General features: G+C 40.3%; 1 protein-coding gene across 3 annotated transcripts in view; it reads right to left on the reverse strand.

Annotated features, from left to right (window-relative positions):
- Window positions 1-254: 254 nt before the first annotated feature.
- acap2b (ArfGAP with coiled-coil, ankyrin repeat and PH domains 2b) overlaps window positions 255-19,514 on the reverse strand; it is a 49,230-nt gene continuing 29,970 nt past the window's right edge. The window contains exons 10-24 of one of the 3 annotated variants that reach the window (XM_068729297.1): window positions 13,828-13,940; window positions 13,279-13,330; window positions 12,730-12,830; window positions 12,457-12,562; window positions 11,977-12,185; window positions 11,017-11,086; window positions 10,795-10,889; window positions 10,343-10,530; window positions 9,343-9,444; window positions 8,634-8,726; window positions 7,874-8,106; window positions 7,673-7,782; window positions 7,452-7,562; window positions 6,897-6,958; window positions 255-2,514 (exon numbers count right to left, since the gene is read on the reverse strand). In XM_068729297.1, coding sequence (XP_068585398.1) covers window positions 2,411-2,514; window positions 6,897-6,958; window positions 7,452-7,562; window positions 7,673-7,782; window positions 7,874-8,106; window positions 8,634-8,726; window positions 9,343-9,444; window positions 10,343-10,530; window positions 10,795-10,889; window positions 11,017-11,086; window positions 11,977-12,185; window positions 12,457-12,562; window positions 12,730-12,830; window positions 13,279-13,330; window positions 13,828-13,940 — 1,749 coding nt within the window. In that variant the 3' untranslated portion in view covers window positions 255-2,410. The remainder of the gene's footprint in view (window positions 2,515-6,896; window positions 6,959-7,451; window positions 7,563-7,672; window positions 7,783-7,873; window positions 8,107-8,633; window positions 8,727-9,342; window positions 9,445-10,342; window positions 10,531-10,794; window positions 10,890-11,016; window positions 11,087-11,976; window positions 12,186-12,456; window positions 12,563-12,729; window positions 12,831-13,278; window positions 13,331-13,827; window positions 13,941-19,514) is intronic. The other 2 variants (XM_068729314.1, XM_068729305.1) reach the window with 2 other exon arrangements.

Here is a 19,514-nt window from a genome sequence, read left to right on the forward strand (position 1 = left end):
TTCATGGGCTTTTTTGAAAACGTGAAGAATATCTTGTAGAGACATTTTTGTCTTAAATTATTTTGTGCCATTGTGTGTATTAGTATTATCTATTGTCTTTATTCCTTCCTGGTTATAATTTTTTTTGAATGCCCTAACAGAAGCTAAAAAAAGAAATAAGCACACGAGAGCAGCTTGAACAAAACAAGTTAAACGTGTCGGTGGAATATGGCACCAGTGTGGCACTCTGTTAGTACAGAAGTCACATTAACACATTCCTGTAATGACTTTATTGAAGCCATATTATACAAAGCTGTTGAAATTCTCTTGAGACAAAGCAAATCAAAAAAAAGAATCAACATTCTGTGATGAATCCTCAGTCCTTATGTATTGAAGCTCTTACATATTACAGGTAGAATGCAGTACATGTATACTGGTATACAGACAGGCAATACAAAATAGGCTAATATTACCAAAAGATACAAAGAACAGCATATACAAAAGCTTATATAATGATTCAAGTACCACTAACTTTAGACTTCAGTCCTCTGGAGAATTCAAAATCATCTGTACAAAATGTACAAGAATTGTATCCCATGCTGTATTTGCCAAAGGTTTCCCCTGCGCTGCATATTATACGTTACTATATACTGTTAATGTCGAAGAGAAGATTTTATCTTTTTTTTTTAAAAGACAAAAAAATTGCATAATTAATTTCTGGACGTTTTAGTGCAGTCGTCTGATGTTGTCACAACTAAATCAAACACTCTTCACATGAAATGACTCTACTACTCAACTCATGCCTCTTCACAGAATTACCACATAGTGTAATAATTCCACACATATCTGGACGTGTATGTATGGTATTTCTGTAAAAACTTTACAGATCCACAATTTCCCAAATTCATTTCCAGGGAAGCTTACTTCAAAGTTCTATGTAATTTGCTGCTATTACAGGGAAATTACAGGGAGTGTTTAATTGGTACACTTTTAATTAATTCATTTAAATTACTTGCCTGCATTACAGAGTATTCTAAAGCACACAGCAGGTCAGCTGAACATGCAAAATTGTGAATACAGATGTAGTTACGGGACAATGGATGTAAATCTGCTCTATTTGCTTTCTTGCTGTTGAATGAACGCGGAGAGGACACCAACTCCAGTTCTCGTTCAATCTCAGCAGATTTGGAGAAACGAACGGTTCAATTTGGCGTCGAGGTCTGTGAGAGTAGAGGTGGATCTGTGGGTGTGGCCCCTTGAGGATGTTGAGCAGGAGTAAACTTGAGGCCTTTAGTCCAATCTAAATGTAGACAGCACCCCATGTCAGAATCAAGTTTAAGAGCAGTACATTTGTCCCATTCATTAACATATTGCTGCGTTTTGACTGTTTTCGGGGAGGGTGTTTTGTATATGTCCATATTATTGTAGACTTCTTTAACTCTAAATCTTAACTTTTTAATATCAGCATGAGACTGAATCTACAAATTATCAATCATGTCAACACGACAGAAACTATAATCGGCACGCTGAAGGGCAGATTGCCTCACGGACACGTACTGCAGGTAGTGACATGGACAATTTAAATCGTTCAGAGAAAAGTGATAAAAAAAAAACAGCATTTAAAAAGCTAAAAGAATAATTATCTATTCAACATTGCAGACACATCAATAGCATGTTTACTTTCATAATCACTGTACATTGTTTAAAATGTCAAAGCTTTATCATCAGAACTGGTAAACATCAGTGGCGATTTAAGATAAAGGGATTTGTGCAAAAAGAGTAAAAGCATATTGACGTGTATTCGCTGCTGAGAGTTTACTAAAGCAAAACTTTGATATAAAAAAGATGCCTATGATCATAAAGAGAATCCAATTGAAAACTTTTTTCAAAAATTAATTATTTAACAGTCTGTCAAGCACTTAATTCTTCACAACTCTGACAGATACTTTTTTATATAGTTATAAAAGAAACAAAAAAATTGTCTTTGAATTTCTTCTGTCAGGAAGTGTGACACAAACGATTGAAATAACTGACAACCTTGATGGCAGCTCTACATTCAGATGGAGTTAAATCATGATTTTGATTTTGTAGGACTCTGCAAAGCCTTTCAAACACTGTACCATTCACTTATTGTTATAATAGGTCAGTAAAAAAAAGGAAAGTGAAGTTTGCTGTTCACAGAAGTTCCCCTTAACTTGGGTGAAGTGGCTTTAACAAGGGCTGCATGCACAGCTGCAAGAAAACTATTTGATGAAAAAGGCGCTTTGGTCACGTTATGGTGACATGAGTCCAGCTACGGCAGCACTAACCAGCGTTAATGCTGAATGATGTTGGAGGGAGAGTGGACAATGTCTTTCCAGGCATCTTCTTGTCTCTCTTGGGTTGAGCAGACATGTGTATCTGAGAGCTGTCGGACGGTGTTTCTGTTGTGTCAGGGTCGCTGTGGATCATACTGCTGGTAGCGCTTCAGCTTGTCCGGGTCATTGGAGGCCATGTGGGTGAAATCCTGGAAAATGTCCTGGTAGGTTTCATCTCCTGCAAGAGACACAAGAACACGAGATATCAGCAACTACAAAAGGTAAAACAATAAACGTCAGACAGAGCAATGGTTCACAACACTTGGTTCACATCATTTCTGAATTTCCACTAAGCCTGTAGGATCTTTTTTCCAATTACACAATATTACTTCAAAGTGTTTCTTTTGCCCTGACAAAGGAGATTTACAAAAGTGTTTTCTAAACAGAAGACAATATATCATTTAATATCACATACAAGTAGGATTTTGTTCCTACAAATTTGACTTTTGTCAGAAAAATGTAAAACAAGGAAATGGTTTAATTTGCATTTATCAGGTAGAGCTGCACTTCGTGGCCCCGTGTTGACGAAAAGGTAAGATGCTGATCTAACAACAATCCCATCAGCACCACATCAAACGTCTTCTTCCTCCTCACCTCACCTGCCGCAAATATGTTCAATAAAATATCACTCATGTCATTAAGACTAAACTGAGTTGCAACTGAGACGCAAACCACATAATGCTTCATCATGCAGGTGTACAGCAGGATGAAATATCAACAGTGATTTTAGAGCGGAGAGCTCATGCATAGTGGCCTCTGTATGCTCTTTCTCTCTCCCTCCCTTGTTTTCTCTCCAGGTGCCAACATGATTGGATTCCACCTCTGCAGGCCGGCCAGTCGTGCTGCTCCTTGGTTTCCACAGACTTCATGATGGCCAATCAGCAGAGTGGGTCCCAGAATAAAAGGAAAAAGTCTGAAGGGTTCACTCTCTTTGTTTTGGTTCTCTGCCTGCTTGAGCTGTGACACTGTTGTTGATAACTTGTTAAGGTTTGTGGTGGGAGGTTGAGGACAGTAGGTGAGTTGGGGTACCATTTACATTTTACACACACGTAGTTCCCTTTTGTCTAGATACCTGAGGATTATTGGCCGGTGCTATCCCTGTACTTGACTTGGTAAAGCTATTTTTAGATAAGCAAGTAAAGCCATTTTGTTTGTTTTTTGTTGTTTTCAGAGCAAGGAGCTAGCCAGGCCCAGTTTTGTTGTAGTGATTTCTATTAATTTGGCAAAACCACTTTGTCCCATCCTCTCCCACATTGTTTGAGAACCTTTGTTTGCACGTACCTGAGTTTGAAATAAATCACCTTAATTGTTACTTCTACTCTTGACTCATTTGTATTCTTTGGTTGTCGTTTTATCGCTATTCCCTAAACTCAAAAGGGAAAGTAACAGGGACAGTATCATCAGGGCAAGAATGAAAAAGAAAAAGTTAGCCATACCTGTCAAGCATGTCGGCGCGGCTCGAAATATGAAACGCAGATGCAGAAAAGATGGGAAAGAACAGAAAATGCTTGAAGGAAAACAGCAAGTGAGCTTTTTCAATTAGAAACTGGAGATCGACTCAGGAAGAAAAGACAAGCTCACAGAGATTCATTTTTGTTAACAACTGTATTGTGTTTAAAGTGCAGGAGTTTATGTACAAAAATACAGTTGTGTTGGCCTCAGCACCCCAAAGAAAATATGAGAACAGAAGAAAGGCACAAAACTCTGGGGAGGAGAGCGAGGAGAAAAGAAGAAGAAGCAAAATACAGAAGCGAGAGTGAATTTACAGAGAGAGAGAGAGAGAGTGAGAGAGAGACAAGTGGGTGAGAGAAATAAAGAAGAGTGTGTTGTAGAAGTGAGAGAGCGTCCTCTGACACAAGAGCAGCGGTTCTCAATCTGTTTAAGTTTTAATTGTACATTTTCCCTTTTCAGGTTTTTAAACAATTTCTAGAAGACAAATATTGATCATAGGAAAAATATATTTAAAATACATTTTAAAATAATTGTCGTTACGTTTAACAAAATATACACTTCCCCTGGGAGTTTACAAAATTAATGTTGAAATGCTCCGAAAAAAAAAATCACAGAGCAATCCGCAGGCTGAGAACCAGCACTCTGCACTTCCTCCACACACTCAATCAGGTAGAAACACTTGAGTTGAGGGAACTGTAATTCTAATAAAGGGGGGGGGGGTTGATGAGATTAGTTCTCCTTCTTATTTATTACCCCTAAATATCCTTTATCAATCTAATCATTCGTCAACTGATTGGAGGCGCTGATGGAAAAGCACTCGAGTATCAAAGAGGACGGCAACAAGACAAATCAAAACAACGTGAGTATCACTCAGCGACTGGAAGCCCGTACTTCAGACTCTACCTCCGTCTCTTCCTCTCATGGTTATTGCCAGTGGGTCTGCTGTTGACCTTTTAAGGCAACGACATCCAGTTAGTTTCTAACAATAGCTTCTGTACCATTCCCTATCAACAAGTATTGCACATGCTAAAAAAAATACTCAAGAAAAAAGAAGAATTCATTCTTTGTCATTCAGGTCCAAAGCAAAAAAAAGACCACGGAGTATATTCCACTTTGAAAAAAAAAAGAAGAAATGCAGCATTCAGGCTAATAACAGTCTGGCTACTTAAAGCAGCACATCTAGCCCTCAATAGAAGATGCTTTAGTCTTCTCAGACACATGGACAACACGTCCCTCCTGCGGTCAACACATATAAATGCACGAGTCCCTTTACCCTACAATCTAAGAGCTCTCTAGAAACCCCTCAGTGTCTACTCACACAAGTACTTCATTTACCTGTGAACACCATGAACAACACAATCAATCAGTACTCTCTATTCTAACAACTGAACGCATCCTCACACTAGTCAGCCATTCAAAACGTCACAAACTGTTCTGTCAGCACCAGGAGGCACTGCTCCATCAATGTGAATGAACAGAAATGACCATTTAATCAAAGAGTTTTGGTGCACTCCCAGGATTTTGGGGGATGAAGTGGGATGAAACTAGGGTGCATTTCAATCCTGAATTTCACCATCGTGTCTGTTCATCCTCTTCTTTGTAAAGCTCCCTCATGATTAAGATAAATGTAAGCTAGGACCAGCAGGTGATATATATATATATATATACATGGTTACATGTGGACATTTTTCTACACGACGATGAACCATCCTCAGACGGTTTGTCTATATTTGAGTAAAAACCCACTAACATTCAATACAATCAATGCAATGGCACTAAAAGGCCTTCGTCGTCTTACAATTCTGGATTTCCTGTGATTACGGTCCATGAGCAAGCACACAACCGACTAAGAACCAAGACACAATACTGTCATAACAAGAAGTAAATAGCGTTCAGTGAGAAAAGAAAAGTAAGGACATGAACACGGAGCCCCTCGTGGCTCTCACCCCTGTGCAGTCAAACTCTGCTTATTCTGTCCGGCTATGAAGAAATGTACGGATGCACATCATTTACAACATGTACAGTAAGTATACTTATTATATGGTTCCTAATTTATAATGTTTATAAAAAGCAAACTGTTGTAAAATAGACTTCTTTTTTTATGACCAGGCATGTCACAACAGCAAGATGCATTTTGGACATCAAACAGTTCAAATATAGTAAACAGGCCTCGAAAATGGTTAAGACTTAAAATGGGAACCATACAATCGCAGGACAAGGTACAGTAGTTGCATAACCATTAATAGGAATGTGCATAAATTAAACCTAGTTATTTATAGACACACACTACGCCTCTCCAGACTGGTCAGGAGATTCAAAAAAATGTCATTCAAAAGTCATGATTATTGCCAAATGGTGAAAAGTGCTGTCACTTTGAGGTCACTGGATACTTCTGGTTACCGGTTAGCTTTTTTTTTTTTTGCAAAGAGACACAACACTAATTAAAAAATTAAACGTATTCCTGGCCAAAAAAAATATATATATATATCATTAGCTGCTATAAATCACTGAATACTTCTTAAATAGAGGGAATCAGCAAAGGCTATATAATTTAAACTTAAAGGGAGGAAGTACAGACTATCTAGTAAAAAGTTTCTTTTAATTTTGAGCTATCAATAAGAAATGCCCAGAGTCGATGGCTTTAACCCTGTCACATCCATACAGCATAGCACCCGACATTATACCACACCAAGGTGCAGTGGGCACCCGGCAGGAGCTGGGACGTTCACATGATGACTCACATGATGACTCACATGACTCACAGTACAGCAGCGACACAGGAGCACAACGGACCGAGTTGGGCTAAGTTCTCTCTAATCAGTGGATACAATTTTCCTGCACCCTCTTAATAAAAAAAGCTACCTCCAATTTATAATCAGAAATTATTGACTGGGTTATCTGGGTTTTAATTTGCCGTTTTTAGACAACTGACCCCAACTCTGAAACCTGGGCTTTACATGTCCTCTGATGAGCCTGGTTTTACAGTACGCTGCCCCTGTGTCTCAATGAGAGCAGACACTTATTAAGTTTCATCCAGCTGCAGGCTAATAAACTCCTGCATGCACTTCCTGTACTGCATCTCGGTGGGGCTGTTGGTGTTATATTGACCTGACTGGCTGTAGGGCCCCTCCGCCTCTCGCATCTCTTCGTTCATCTTGGCCAATCGCAGCCTGGGGGTGCAGGTTAAGAAACAGGAAGTGACAGATCAGTCATAGGTAAGAGATACAACCAATAATCAGACTCTTAAAATTTCACACTATTTTTGGGGCTCTTTTAGGAACCGTTCTCACAGAAATACTCAGCTTTGACTACAGGCCACTGTGTTACATCTGTAAGAGATCTGTAAACTGATTAAGTAGTGACACCTTGTGGAGGAAGTTGTTACTCCTTGATTAATGCAGACAGTTCAGCTGGGTAAGGTTTTGATAGATGCTTGTACATTTTTTAATCAGGCAGTTAATCATGGCAAAAAAAAAGATGCCTGTTGCGTAATGGACGTGATAGTGTACCAGTTGGTTTGTTTTAGAATATAATTCTCTACCGGGTGATCTGTATCTGGTTCTTGTTTTACTCCATCAGGGTTTATATAGTGACAGTAAATGATCCCTTATCTAAAGGTTAGAACAAATACAGAAAATAATAATAATAAGAATAAACACTCACAGTGTGACGATGTCCGCGTTGGCTGCATCCACTGCAATTATCAGGGGGGTTTTCTCATCGATGTCTGCAGCATTTTGATTCGCTCCTCTTTTTAAGAATAAACACACTTGCCTAAAACAGAGAGAAAGGTTTAGCATTGCTTTGAGTTCACACATAATCTGGGCTGTCTTTAAAATGTAAGAGTAAAAGTTTGGTGACGTAATAAGATGTGTAAGACCAACCCTGTGTGTCCCAGCATGGTGGCGTGGTGGAGGGGTCCTCGGCCCTGAGCGTCCTGCTGGTTCACGTTGGCGGCATTTTGGAGCAGAAACTCACAGCAGACCAGCGAACCCTGAAAGGAATCATTTAATAATCATAAGTAAGTGCTATTATTATCTAAAAATCAGCTGTTCCGTTCCACTGGGAATTACTTGGCTGCTCACCCCCTGCACCGCCATGATAAGTGGCGTCCTCTTGTCGTCCTCCGTGTTGACCCAGTTGACCTCGGCTCCGTGGGCCAGAGCTTCCGCCATGTCTGGCAGGCTGCGAGCACATGCAGCCCAGTAGAGCTGCAGACCAGAGCTGTACTCCTTAGGCTCGTAGAAAACCACCTCCTTACACGGTGAAGGAGGAGGCAGTGTGGCAGGCATTGGCATGGGGGGAGACTCAGCGGCGTCTGAAACACGGGAAGAAAAGAGATGTGAGACATTTCTTTTCAACAAGAAATACAACACTATGTCGATTAAATGCTAATTTGTCACCTGTAGCTTTTCAAGCTGTTGGGACAAATTCCAAACTTTTCCAGGCTGGAAAAATCATGATATTCCTTTATAAGGTTTCCCAAACCTGCTCTAAATTACTGGAGAAAACATCCTTACTGTCCTATAAAAGACAAGGACATTTTTTGTCTTTTACAACAATTGAGCTTGTGTGCACATGGCGCGAGTGGTAGCTTGTTGCAAAATGCTTGTATGATGACACTACTTCTCTTTTAATCTTAACAATGGCACAGACGAAGGCACCACTTATTATGATTATGTGTTTTGAAGGTTTGTGGATAAGCCAAACTGCAATAAGCACATGTGGCTCCTTAACTAACCATTTCTTCTTTTTCTTGCAACATTCTTGTCCCCCTAAAGCAGGGGCTTACAGGGATGTCTCTGTAATGACAGAGGTGTGTGAGTGTGTGTGTTTGTGTCTTACCTGCATCTGTCAGGCTGTTATTGGAGGCAGTGGTGGCCAGCATCTCCCTGCTCCCATCAGCGCTGTTTTGGATGCCGCTGTCTGCACTTTTTACTGTAAAACAAAGAGAATGAATCACGACTTGTAATACACCATACAGGTGTCATTCACTGAGTGTATAAAATAAAAGGAACACCTTCCTGCTGATTGTTTTCAAATCATCACACAACCCCTTAACATAGCCTCTCAGAAACCTTATGGTGAATGCTTTTGTTTTTTTTAACTATGAACATCTGCTGGCTTTTGACAGCTGATAATTTTCCTCTAGTATGATTACAAGAAACAGCAGGTGGTCCTAATATTTTGTACAGTAAGTGTACGCACACAAGTCCCCGGTTGAAATCAACAGAAAGAGAACTGGAGGACAGATCCCCACCATCACCTTATGTTTCAGGTCCCTAAATAGCAAAAATATGATGAGACAGATACAAATGCAAATACAAAATACCACTGACCAAAACCATGTGTGAGAGAAATACTTCCCAGCCCCGGGAAAAACTAAATATCTGCAATGCTCTTAAAATGATGGGATGGTCCGTTAAGAAGGTCTGGATGAAGGAGTAACAGAGCCGTGGATGAAGGGTTGATAGTCCAAAGACCCAAAGAAGGGAACACAAATGGACAGCGGGGGATGGAGAATAAAGCCAAACACGAAGCATTTAGTACTTACTGCTCCTGAGCTTGGCAGAGTTGTCAAAGTAGGAGAAGAGTGAGTCAAGCTCGTCAGCACAGAAGAGAGAGTCGCGGCGGGCCTCCGTGCCGCTGGCAACAGCTACGTTAGGGATAATGGGAGTTTGGGAATTGAAAGGCGGAGGGTGTAAATTGAGTGGCAGGGTGGGGGAGTTAAAGGGTAGGCAGTGAGAGCAGGGGTTAGTCCAGAAGCACATAACATGAAAGGGGGGAAGAAATATTGAGGAAGAGGAGAGAGAGGAAGGCAGGGTAAAAGCAGAGATAGTTAGACTACCAGCTTGGTCGACACTGGAGTCTGGAGACGGACTACGAGAAGCAATGGGAGGCAAAGAGGGCTGAGGCATAATGCTGTTCACAGAGAACATAAAGTATGCCGATGGGTGGACACTTCTCCATGACGGTGCTTAAATCACATAGAGGATATAGTAAAAAAAAAGGTGGCAATACAATCACAAAGGACACTGACCTTGCCATCTTGATGCAATTTTGGTTTCGGAAGAGAAACTAACAGTTCTATATAACAGAAACATCCAATCTCTGACATTTGTATTCATTTAGAAATCAGGTAATTTGGGTTGATTAAAATCAGAAATTTAGAATAGGACAAAAATGATTTAGATATCGAGAAATCTATATACAACATTGCTCTTTATCCAAGTAGCCGATAACTGGAATTAAGGGAAGATGACCAAAACTAGTGATCCAACAAGATGATTTTTAAACGTTGCAGATAAATACTGTATTTGGTCCCAGCAGCTTGGTGGACCTAGTGCTCTTACATCCATCCAGTTAGAATTCAGGACACTTTTTTTAGTGGTAATCATTTGTGTTATTGTCAGACAAGAATCAGGTAAGGATCAGTACATTTGAATTAGTTTTGTTATCAGTTATTTCATTAAGTTCAGCGATGAGTGAAAGGCTGCAGTCAACAAACTCTTGGGTCAAAAACTGTGTTAGGTTATGTTCATTTTTCGACTGACCTGACTGACCGGGTCGGAGTTTTGGGGTGGGTGGTGGTGGTCTTGGGGGCAGATGCTCAGAGCTGCTGCTCAGCCTCTTCTCCTGTTTGCTCAGAGAAACCACTTTGTTGCGAAGCTCCTCATCTGTAGGCCGGCGTACAAACCGCCGGTCCACGTATTTGGCTTTGATGTAGGCCTCTACCTCATGTCTGTTAAGAAGCATAGGGTTTTGTTTGTGAATAAGGGGAGAATTTAAAACTTTCTACCACTTTATCTACTCAAACCAAGTTCAATGTGATGCCAAAGCTGAACAACAGCTGTAGATTGCAGATTTAATTCATCACAACGTCAAGTTTTGTCTATATAAAGATGATAATGCCTCTATTCTAATGAATTATCGCTTCAAAAACTATCATGTGTCTTCAGTCAGAGTATGCTGACTGAACATGCTATGCTGTCTACAGGTTCTGTACCTTGGATCTCCTGGGTGTGGTTTTCTGGATCCCAGCTCCTCTCGCCGAGCCTCGTAGATCTGATTGATCACTCCGTTTCCAAGTTCACACATCAACTGTGAAAGGTTCAATGAAAAGAAATTAAAAGCGATTTGTTATCAGCACTTGCTTAAAAGTAAGACTTTCAGTTTGAACTGGATGTGTGTGTATATTTGTTAATGTACATCAGTTTTTCTCCCTCACCTTTAGAAGTTCTGGTTCCCATGTATCCAGAGTCAAAGACCGAACCTTAGAGAAATGCACCCCCAGACTCCTGCAGGTCAAAGAAGCATTACAAAAATTAGTGTAGATTTGGTTTCAGCCATAAAGTGGACATTGGGGTCTGCAGGTTTATGGGCTTAGCAGCATTAACCACAAAAACCCAGTATGTAGAGAAGGTAGTTCTCAGATAAACATGCAGTACTCTTGACAGTGCTATGCCTTTGTTTGTAATATGTATATTAAAAAATCTTGAACTACGGGTAAGGCCAGAGATTTACAGAGGCCACAAACAAGGTAATTTAAGGATACATATATATATATATATATATAAAATATATATTTTTTGTATAATCCAATTCCATACATTTCTGAACCAACTCTGGTTATAAACTCAGAATGAAGATCTTTTTTTTTACGATGTAGTGAGAATGAAAGGCTGAATCTCTGGACACTTTTATTTTATTTAAAATCTGGCACGAATAATAATTAAATATTTTACCCTGGAAACTAAAGTAACAAAAGGTTGTCACAACATCCCAAGCAGATTGGGTGTTCATATCAGTGAGTTTACATTTCATCAATCCCAAAACACCAACAGTTTGTACAAAGCATTGAATAGAAAAACATGCAATGAATGCTTATAATAATTTCCGGTTTTCATGGAACCAAAATTAACTCAAAATGAATTGTATTCCTGCAAAGTGGTAGATAAATAAATACAATGTGCTGACATTAGTTTCTTCAGTTTATTAGTTTCCTATTAGTTCCTCCATCCTGGGAGAAACCCCTTTACTTTTCATAGCACTTAAATGTATAAGTTGGTTATTTGAGAATTAAAATTTTCCTTTTCATTTATTGCCATTTTTATGTGTCTAGCTCTTCGCAACCTCAACATTAAAAGACATTATAAGGATTAATAAATGAAAAAACATTTGACTTTACCTGTGGATACCAGAGCACTGTATACAGAGGGTGATGCCCAGATTGATGCTGGCCCAGCGGGGGTCTGGCTGGCCACAGTCGCAGCAGCAGGTGTTGCCTGGGATGGCCAGGACCTTCTGCAGGGCACTCTCTCCTTTGATCGGCCTCTCCTTTGGCTCCCCACCGGAATCAAGGCTCCCTGTCGACGTGGACGACTTCCTATCAAGCTTCTGACATAAGAGAGACGGGGAGATACACAGACATCGGGATGGATGGTGAATAGCTATCAACACGTAATTGCGGTATCATAGCAGCAAACACTAACAGTCTAGACAAGGGGAAACTGAATGTAAACTAAAGTATGGGAGACTGGTTTTACATACGTGAACACAGGATCATTAATGTTACCATACATGATATATTTATCCATTTATTTAACTAAAGTATATGTGAATCCCTTCAACCATCCACTCAGTATATGTCAGTGTGTTTGGTTCTTACTTCGCCGTCGTCTCCCTTGTCGCGGAAGGCGGTGGCAATGCTGTTCTGGACGGCTTTGATCCAGGCCTGTCGCAGCTTCTCTGAGTCTGCCTGCAACATACAGCTCCTGTTGGGACAGACAAGCATCACACAACTGCTGTCTGCTAAATGTATGTGTGTGTGTGTGTGTGTGTGTGTGTGTGTGTATGTGTTTGGGAGAAGGTGGGTACACTGCTACTCCACCTTCAGTAACATATTCCACTGCTCATTAGACTAATAGGGACATAAACTTACTTGGTGGGTGACACCACTTCGAAACAGAAACGGCGCTCAATGTCCTCACAGTGTTTGACGGTACATAGCCTCAGGTCTTCCACCACCACTGTAGGGTTGTCCTGTGGGGACAGCACAGCAGCGTTGGTTACAACACAACACAACCACACACGCACAGATGCAAATAACAACTTTGCATAGATATTTTTCCATACAGTGCCTGAGCAAAATGCAAAATGTGTCAATCAAAGCTACAAGTGTTTTTTATCCAACTACTCTTAAAATGGAGCAAAAATATTTGGCTTTGGTACGACACACAATAATTTCTTCAGTGTTACACAATACAAAAAAATAAATTTTGACATGGACTGCATCATATTAAACGATTACAGACACACATCTTCACATACAGCTGTGGTTTATTCTATAGTAAGCGTCTGTGTTGAAGTGGTTACTACAGCTTTTAAATGAAGCTAAGGCATCCTGTTAAAAATACATGGGGGGGCGTGTGCTGGAAGTCAAACATGCATATTTGATTGTGGTCAGTGTGCAGGGAGTCGCTTGACATACCTTAAATTTCTTCTGGTAAACTAGCTGATTGTTCTGGATGGAGAACCAACGCCTGAAAGAAAAAACAGAGTCACATGCAGCTGCTGGTGATACTCCTAAAATAACACGCTTTGATATAGTTCTAGTGTGGATGAGAGCGATGGCAATGTCTAGAGAGAGAGCTGGTGAGTATCTAAATACAGTAAAACTACAATTTGCTGGATTCAGTCAGTGTTAACAATCACTTTGGAAAAAAATTATGAGGAAAACAGCAATCCCAGCTGGAGCTTTGAATATTTGTTTGGTCGAAAAGTATTATTCAACCTTATGGGTCAACCTTAAAAGAAAGAGATGACTGCGGTTTGATTGTCAGGAATGGCACGAAAAAACATATCAAAACTAGTTTGAAAGTAATTGCTGACGTATTTAAATTTAAAGCAACTTTAATATCTCTATTCTAAATTTTGATGACAGTGCTTGGCCTCCTGAATCCACAATCAGTCCACTATAATGAAGCAAATGCTTATCATAAAATTGAATTGTAAATGTATTCATAAGGAGACTTTGTACCTATTCCACGTCTTAAAGGCATTGCTGGCCCTCTTAAACAGATAACCCTCCATTGCGATGCCGTTGTCTGCATCCACATTGTACTCCAGCTTGGTGTCGTCATTCGAGAAGTCCTGAACAAACAGAAAGAGAGCAAAGGGAGAAAAAGTAAGCAAACATAAAATAGAAATTTCTCAAATTACCAACATTTAAAATGTTGATATTTTCCTTTGGTCCTAGTGATTACCGTTCGGCTGCTTCCCACATGGACCTGGATGTTTCACACCAAGAACAGAACAAGATAGAAACAATACGCTAGCGCAGCTGAAGGTTTTAGAGTTAAAATCTATATCAATCATTTGTATTGTCTGAGAATGGGGGTTAAAAATATATACAACAAAATACTAGAAAATCTTCTAAAGTTGAATTTTATGGCATTTTCCTAAGATTTGTCTTCACAGTATTAAGGCATTCGACTATTTTACTTTCTCCTTCATCCACATCTCCCTCTGTCTCTGAAGTTGATTTGACAAGTGGTACTAATAAGAGTAATAATTATATTCATAATAGTTAAGACCGTCAGTTAGAATAAATTAAAGTCATATACTCAGTGGTTTGCCATTTAGACCCTCCATGTCCAGTCTTCCAAATACTCTGTACACGCACACAACTTCTTAAATTAAGGCAAGAGGCTACATCAACAAATCCTGCAGGTGTGAAAACAAAACTGAATAATGACATTATAAGAGTTTAATTAGTTAGGTATTCAGATACATAGTGAGTTAGTTATTGTCTTAAAGTTGAGTAAAGTTGCTAAGTTTCTCTCACTGAGTTGTCTTGTCATGTCTTGCCTTAACTACCTGAGCTGCTGCCAGACTTTCCTAACACCCTCCAAGCTTTCCCAGCTTCAAGTGACATTGGACTCCATGATGCATTTGAGTGTGTGTGTGTGTGTGTGTGTGTGTGTGTCAGGTTACACTGAATGTCACCATCTCCACCATCAGTCACGACTCTAGGTCTGTTACTGTAGAGAGCTGTGGAATCACCTTCCCTGTTGTTCTTCTAGAAACATTCAGAGTCGTTTTCTGACACAGAAAGAGACTCACCTTGTCCTCTATTTAACAAACTATGACGCGGTGCTCTGATAGAAAAACCCTGACGAATTGAAATGAGCTTCAACCTTGAGAGCATGAAGTAAAATATATCAACATTCATAATGCTGTGTGCTGAGTGGAGATGACCTCAGTCATTTAACAGGTGGTAACATTGACTATTATTTCCTCTTAACTTCCTGGAAAACAACCATGCTAAACACATAACAAGTGGACAAATATATATTAAGATTCTACACATTCCTATTCTCAGTGGAGGAAACTATAAAAGCTTGACTGCATTCGGTCTTTGTTCTTGATGTTCCTCTTTACAATGTCATTTCTTAAAGTGCTTTATTTTAAATGCTTCTACAAATCAGATTTTTCTTTTAATACAAAGACTACTTGAACGGAATTAAGGATGAAAGCATTGTCCAATAAAGACTACTCAAACATTTATACTAATCTATATGTGTTTGCTTTAGAAACCTTCAGTCAGGCAAGTGCTCTTGAGTATAGATCAAATCCAACAACAACAAACAATAAACTGTGTGTTTGATGTTGTGCATTACTTATAGTCCATGACTGCACGTAGTCTCATTGCCTGGATCTGTAAACGTAACCTGAGCTTAAGTTAAACCCCTCTGCCCTATGATACCATGGTGTATCAGATGGATGCGCGCGCACACGCACACACACACACACACACACACACACACACACACACACACACACACAATTTTCCAGCAGGACATACACTGGGACAACTAAGGTTATTTTGGGTGCACAAGGGGAACAAACTGTGTCTGTGTATTAAGCTTCTGCACAGAAAGATAATGGAAAGTAGCAATCCAGGCATTCAACAAATCACCCTGAATATGAACCTGGGGAGGAGGGCCACACAATTCTCAAAATTGTCCTGATAACTGAAACAAATACATAACTCAGAACCTCAGTGGTGGAATGAAGGAAACAACCCATAATTTAGCTTTGGTCAGGGAAAACTTGACATCAACACTGGCCGCCTTGATGCAGGCGTGCGTTCACTCGGACACACACACACACACACACACACACACACACAATCGTAAGAGAAAATGAAGGTCAAAGAATGAAACGTATATTGTGCAACACTCTTGCTGTCATGTGAAAACCTTTCTGGTTCTCTTGTTTCAACCACAGGTTGAGAAATGGCTGTAACCGCGTGGGCCTGGGAAACCCTAAACATTTAGTTGTCAAACTAGAAGTAAGGCCGTGGTTCTTAGTTCCTGAAACATTAGAGAGATGCGAGGTTTTCGCCTGTCAACAGAGATGTGTGACAATGGACTGACAAGCAAGAAACCACTCACTGACATCAAACCAGCAACCTGAGTTCACTGTAGCACACAACAGCACCACCAATGAGGCATCAAAACAAACATGCTGCATAATCAAAGCACATCAACACCAATGCATGTGTGGCACTCTGAAATGAGGAAAAAGACGAAGGAGTAAACATGTACACAAACACTGCGATGCGGTATCTTAGCGTGTGCAGGAGAGGAGGTGAAAGACGGGGGGGGGCTGGTACGGTTACAAAGCGGAAATCAGATGGAAATTGATGCGGTGACTCTACGTACGGAGGTCGACCTCCAAGCGCGAAAGTTGCGGCAGTCTGACTCGAGCTCAGTCACGTCCTAAAATATCACACACAGCAAGAGAACGGCACACAGAAAAAAGAAATACCACAGGAATATTAGAAATCATGGATTTGTCAAAAATAAAAATGACGTAGACACAAGAGAAACCAATCACACTAAAGAAACACAATCATAGACTATTACTATAAATAGCCATGAGCCCAGAGACGCATGCGGACACACAGACACTCAACTTCCTTTCTTTAGGTGCACTCACCAGATACCAAACGTAGTGAAAACGGCTGAAAATCCTCATTTTCTGCAGGTTTTGTGTTTCCCTGTTAGGCCGATGTCATCTTCACTATCTCAAAGTCTCTCTGTGTAGCATCTCAATGGCAGTGTGTCACTAAACAGCATGGCCTGTCCCTTCAACAAACCCTCACCTCCTCCTCTCGTATGACAGTGTATGTCCATCAAAACTTTCGTCACTGACTCTGCTGCTGCTCCTCCTCTTCCTGAGGCCTAAGTGAAGGTCACCTGCGCCTATGTGTGTGTGTGTGTATGTGCGTGCGTCTGTGTGTGTAATGCTAGTGTGACTGTTGGGTTAGAATAATTAAGTGAACCGTGCAGTGGAGCTTAGGCATCAAACATTTATACCAACTTCAATTTAACAGACGTGCGCTGAGCTTTTCTCCTCACTCTCTCATCTCCCTTGTGTGTGTGTGTGTGTGTGTGTGTGTGTGTGTGTGTGTGCTAATAAATTAGCTACTCCTTAAACAATGTTGAAAGTCTGTGCTTTTTAAGTGGCCTTTAGTGTGTGTGACAGTTAAGAGACTCTGGCAGATTCTTGCAGAAAAACAAATCAGATTATTTTAATACCATAGTCGCTTCAAACCCAATGACACGTATTCTCTTTCTTTATGAGACAAGACTGAAATATCTTTAAGTCGGCAGCCCGTCTGTCTCTCTCTCTCTTCATTAGCTCCATTGTGACGCTGTAATGCCCAGTGGTGGTCATAGTGCTGCTGTTGCTGCACAGAGGCAGATAGGAAGCATACAAACACAACACCGGGTCGCCCTTCAGCTCTCATGCGGATGAAAGGTTTCATCAATACAACGATAATGGGAAAGGTTTGTGTGCAAGCACAAATCAAGTGGACAGTGTGTAAATATAACTGTCGTAAAGGTGGCAATTAGTAAAGGTTTTAGTGCCAATGACACAACACGTAATGACACATAATAAAATAACAGGGGGCTTATATGGTCATTCATCAATACCAACAACCAATTACTTTAGAAGACTTCTGGCTTTCAAAACTCACTTTCTGGCTCATACTCGGGTATAAAAGAAACATTCTCTGTCCAGTGGAGTTTCACAACACTGCCAGTGTGCCCAACCTTCACACATTATTCAACCAATAAGTGATGAGGACAAAACAATGAGTCAACGGTCTGCATCACCAACGCAACTACAAAGACAAGAGGAGTCAGAGATATCCACAGAAGTCAGTTTACTTTATGTACAAATGTCCCTCGTCACTAATACAGGCCATTAGATCAGTTCAAAGTCATTATAATATATTTAATCAGATTGTACGTTCTATTGCAAGGTGGTGAAGTAGCTTGATGGGTTGAAGAACCTTAGATACAGTCCCTGTCACAGCAAGTACAAGTTGAAACACACAAATGCAATATGCTGAAGTGCCTTTAAAATTATGCTAAACCCCAACCTGGTCACTCACTTAAAGTCAGCCTGGGAAAGTGTGTCAGTCTAGTATTATAATAAGTAACATTTGTGCATTTTGACCTGCAACATTGGGGAAATACACATGTGTTGTACAGAACAGGTTAATATACCAGAGTGAAGCCACTGTAAAGTGTTACCAAATCATCTTAACACTAAATGTTGCTTTTGCTAATTTTCAAAGTAAATATTTGCAAGTTCAATGTATTTATTTTCCAATTGTGAAAATGTCATACCCATACTGAGTACTATTAACATGCTTCACTTCATTCAACTGGAAACCTTTGAGAGATAACTGAAAAGCCATGTTACAAAGACAATAACAAATACATTTTAGTCAGTTTAACATATGTAAATAACTGAACCAAACTAAGCACAAAACAAGCAGCATGATGCACTGAGGATAGTCTTGTATGATAAGGCACAATTGAGGTCAACTTAAACACTAACTGCAAAAAGAACAGGGACACGCGTAATGACATAAATATATTAATTAGCATCATATCATGCATAATGCCAGTTGAACTTGTGATGAACCGGCTCACTCGTCTCATTACAAATGACGTGAGCTGCTGAGGCAGTCACAGCTCCATGTACAGTATCTATCCAACCATGCAGACATGACACAGAACTGACAGTGAAAGGGGGAAAAAAGGAAGAGTAACACAGCTTACCTGCAGAGCAGCCTGAAGTGAGTAGAAAAAGAAGAGATGGGGGAATGGAGCAGAAGTAGAAGAGAAGAAGAGACAGTTGGTTAGGTCTGTCTGTGTATGAGCAGCCAGACGAGAGAGAGAGAGAGAGAGAGAGAGAGAGAGAGAGAGAGAGCGAGAGAGACAACATATAAATAGCATCTAGATAAATTGAGGGAGGGGAGGTGGAGGAGAGGTGCTCAAGGACAGGCGGAAGTTGGCACACGTACCATCACTGAGCAAGAGGGAGGAGAGAGAGGGAGAGAGAGAGAGATAGAGAGAGAGAGAGAGAGAGAGAGAGAGAGAGAGAGAGAGAGAGAGAGAGAGAGGCAAAAGGAAAACAGATGGAGAAGGCATTCAAAAAACATTACAAAGCAGAAGGAAAGAACAACAGAGCTGGTGAAAAAGAAAGAAAAGAGATCTCAGAAGATGTACCGCTTGGACACAGTTGGAGACGGAAATGAACGTCACTGACAGACAAATGAACAGAAGCCAAGCAGATGACAGCTTGGTTAAAAGCTGGCAGATGTTGTCTAGAGTCAATGATGCTGTGTGATGTACAATC

The sequence above is a fragment of the Cebidichthys violaceus genome, unplaced genomic scaffold (genome assembly GCF_023349555.1).
Source record: "Cebidichthys violaceus isolate CVI_PGR_0920_01 unplaced genomic scaffold, fCebVio1.0.p SCAF_101, whole genome shotgun sequence".
Taxonomy (NCBI): Eukaryota; Metazoa; Chordata; class Actinopteri; order Perciformes; family Stichaeidae; genus Cebidichthys; species Cebidichthys violaceus.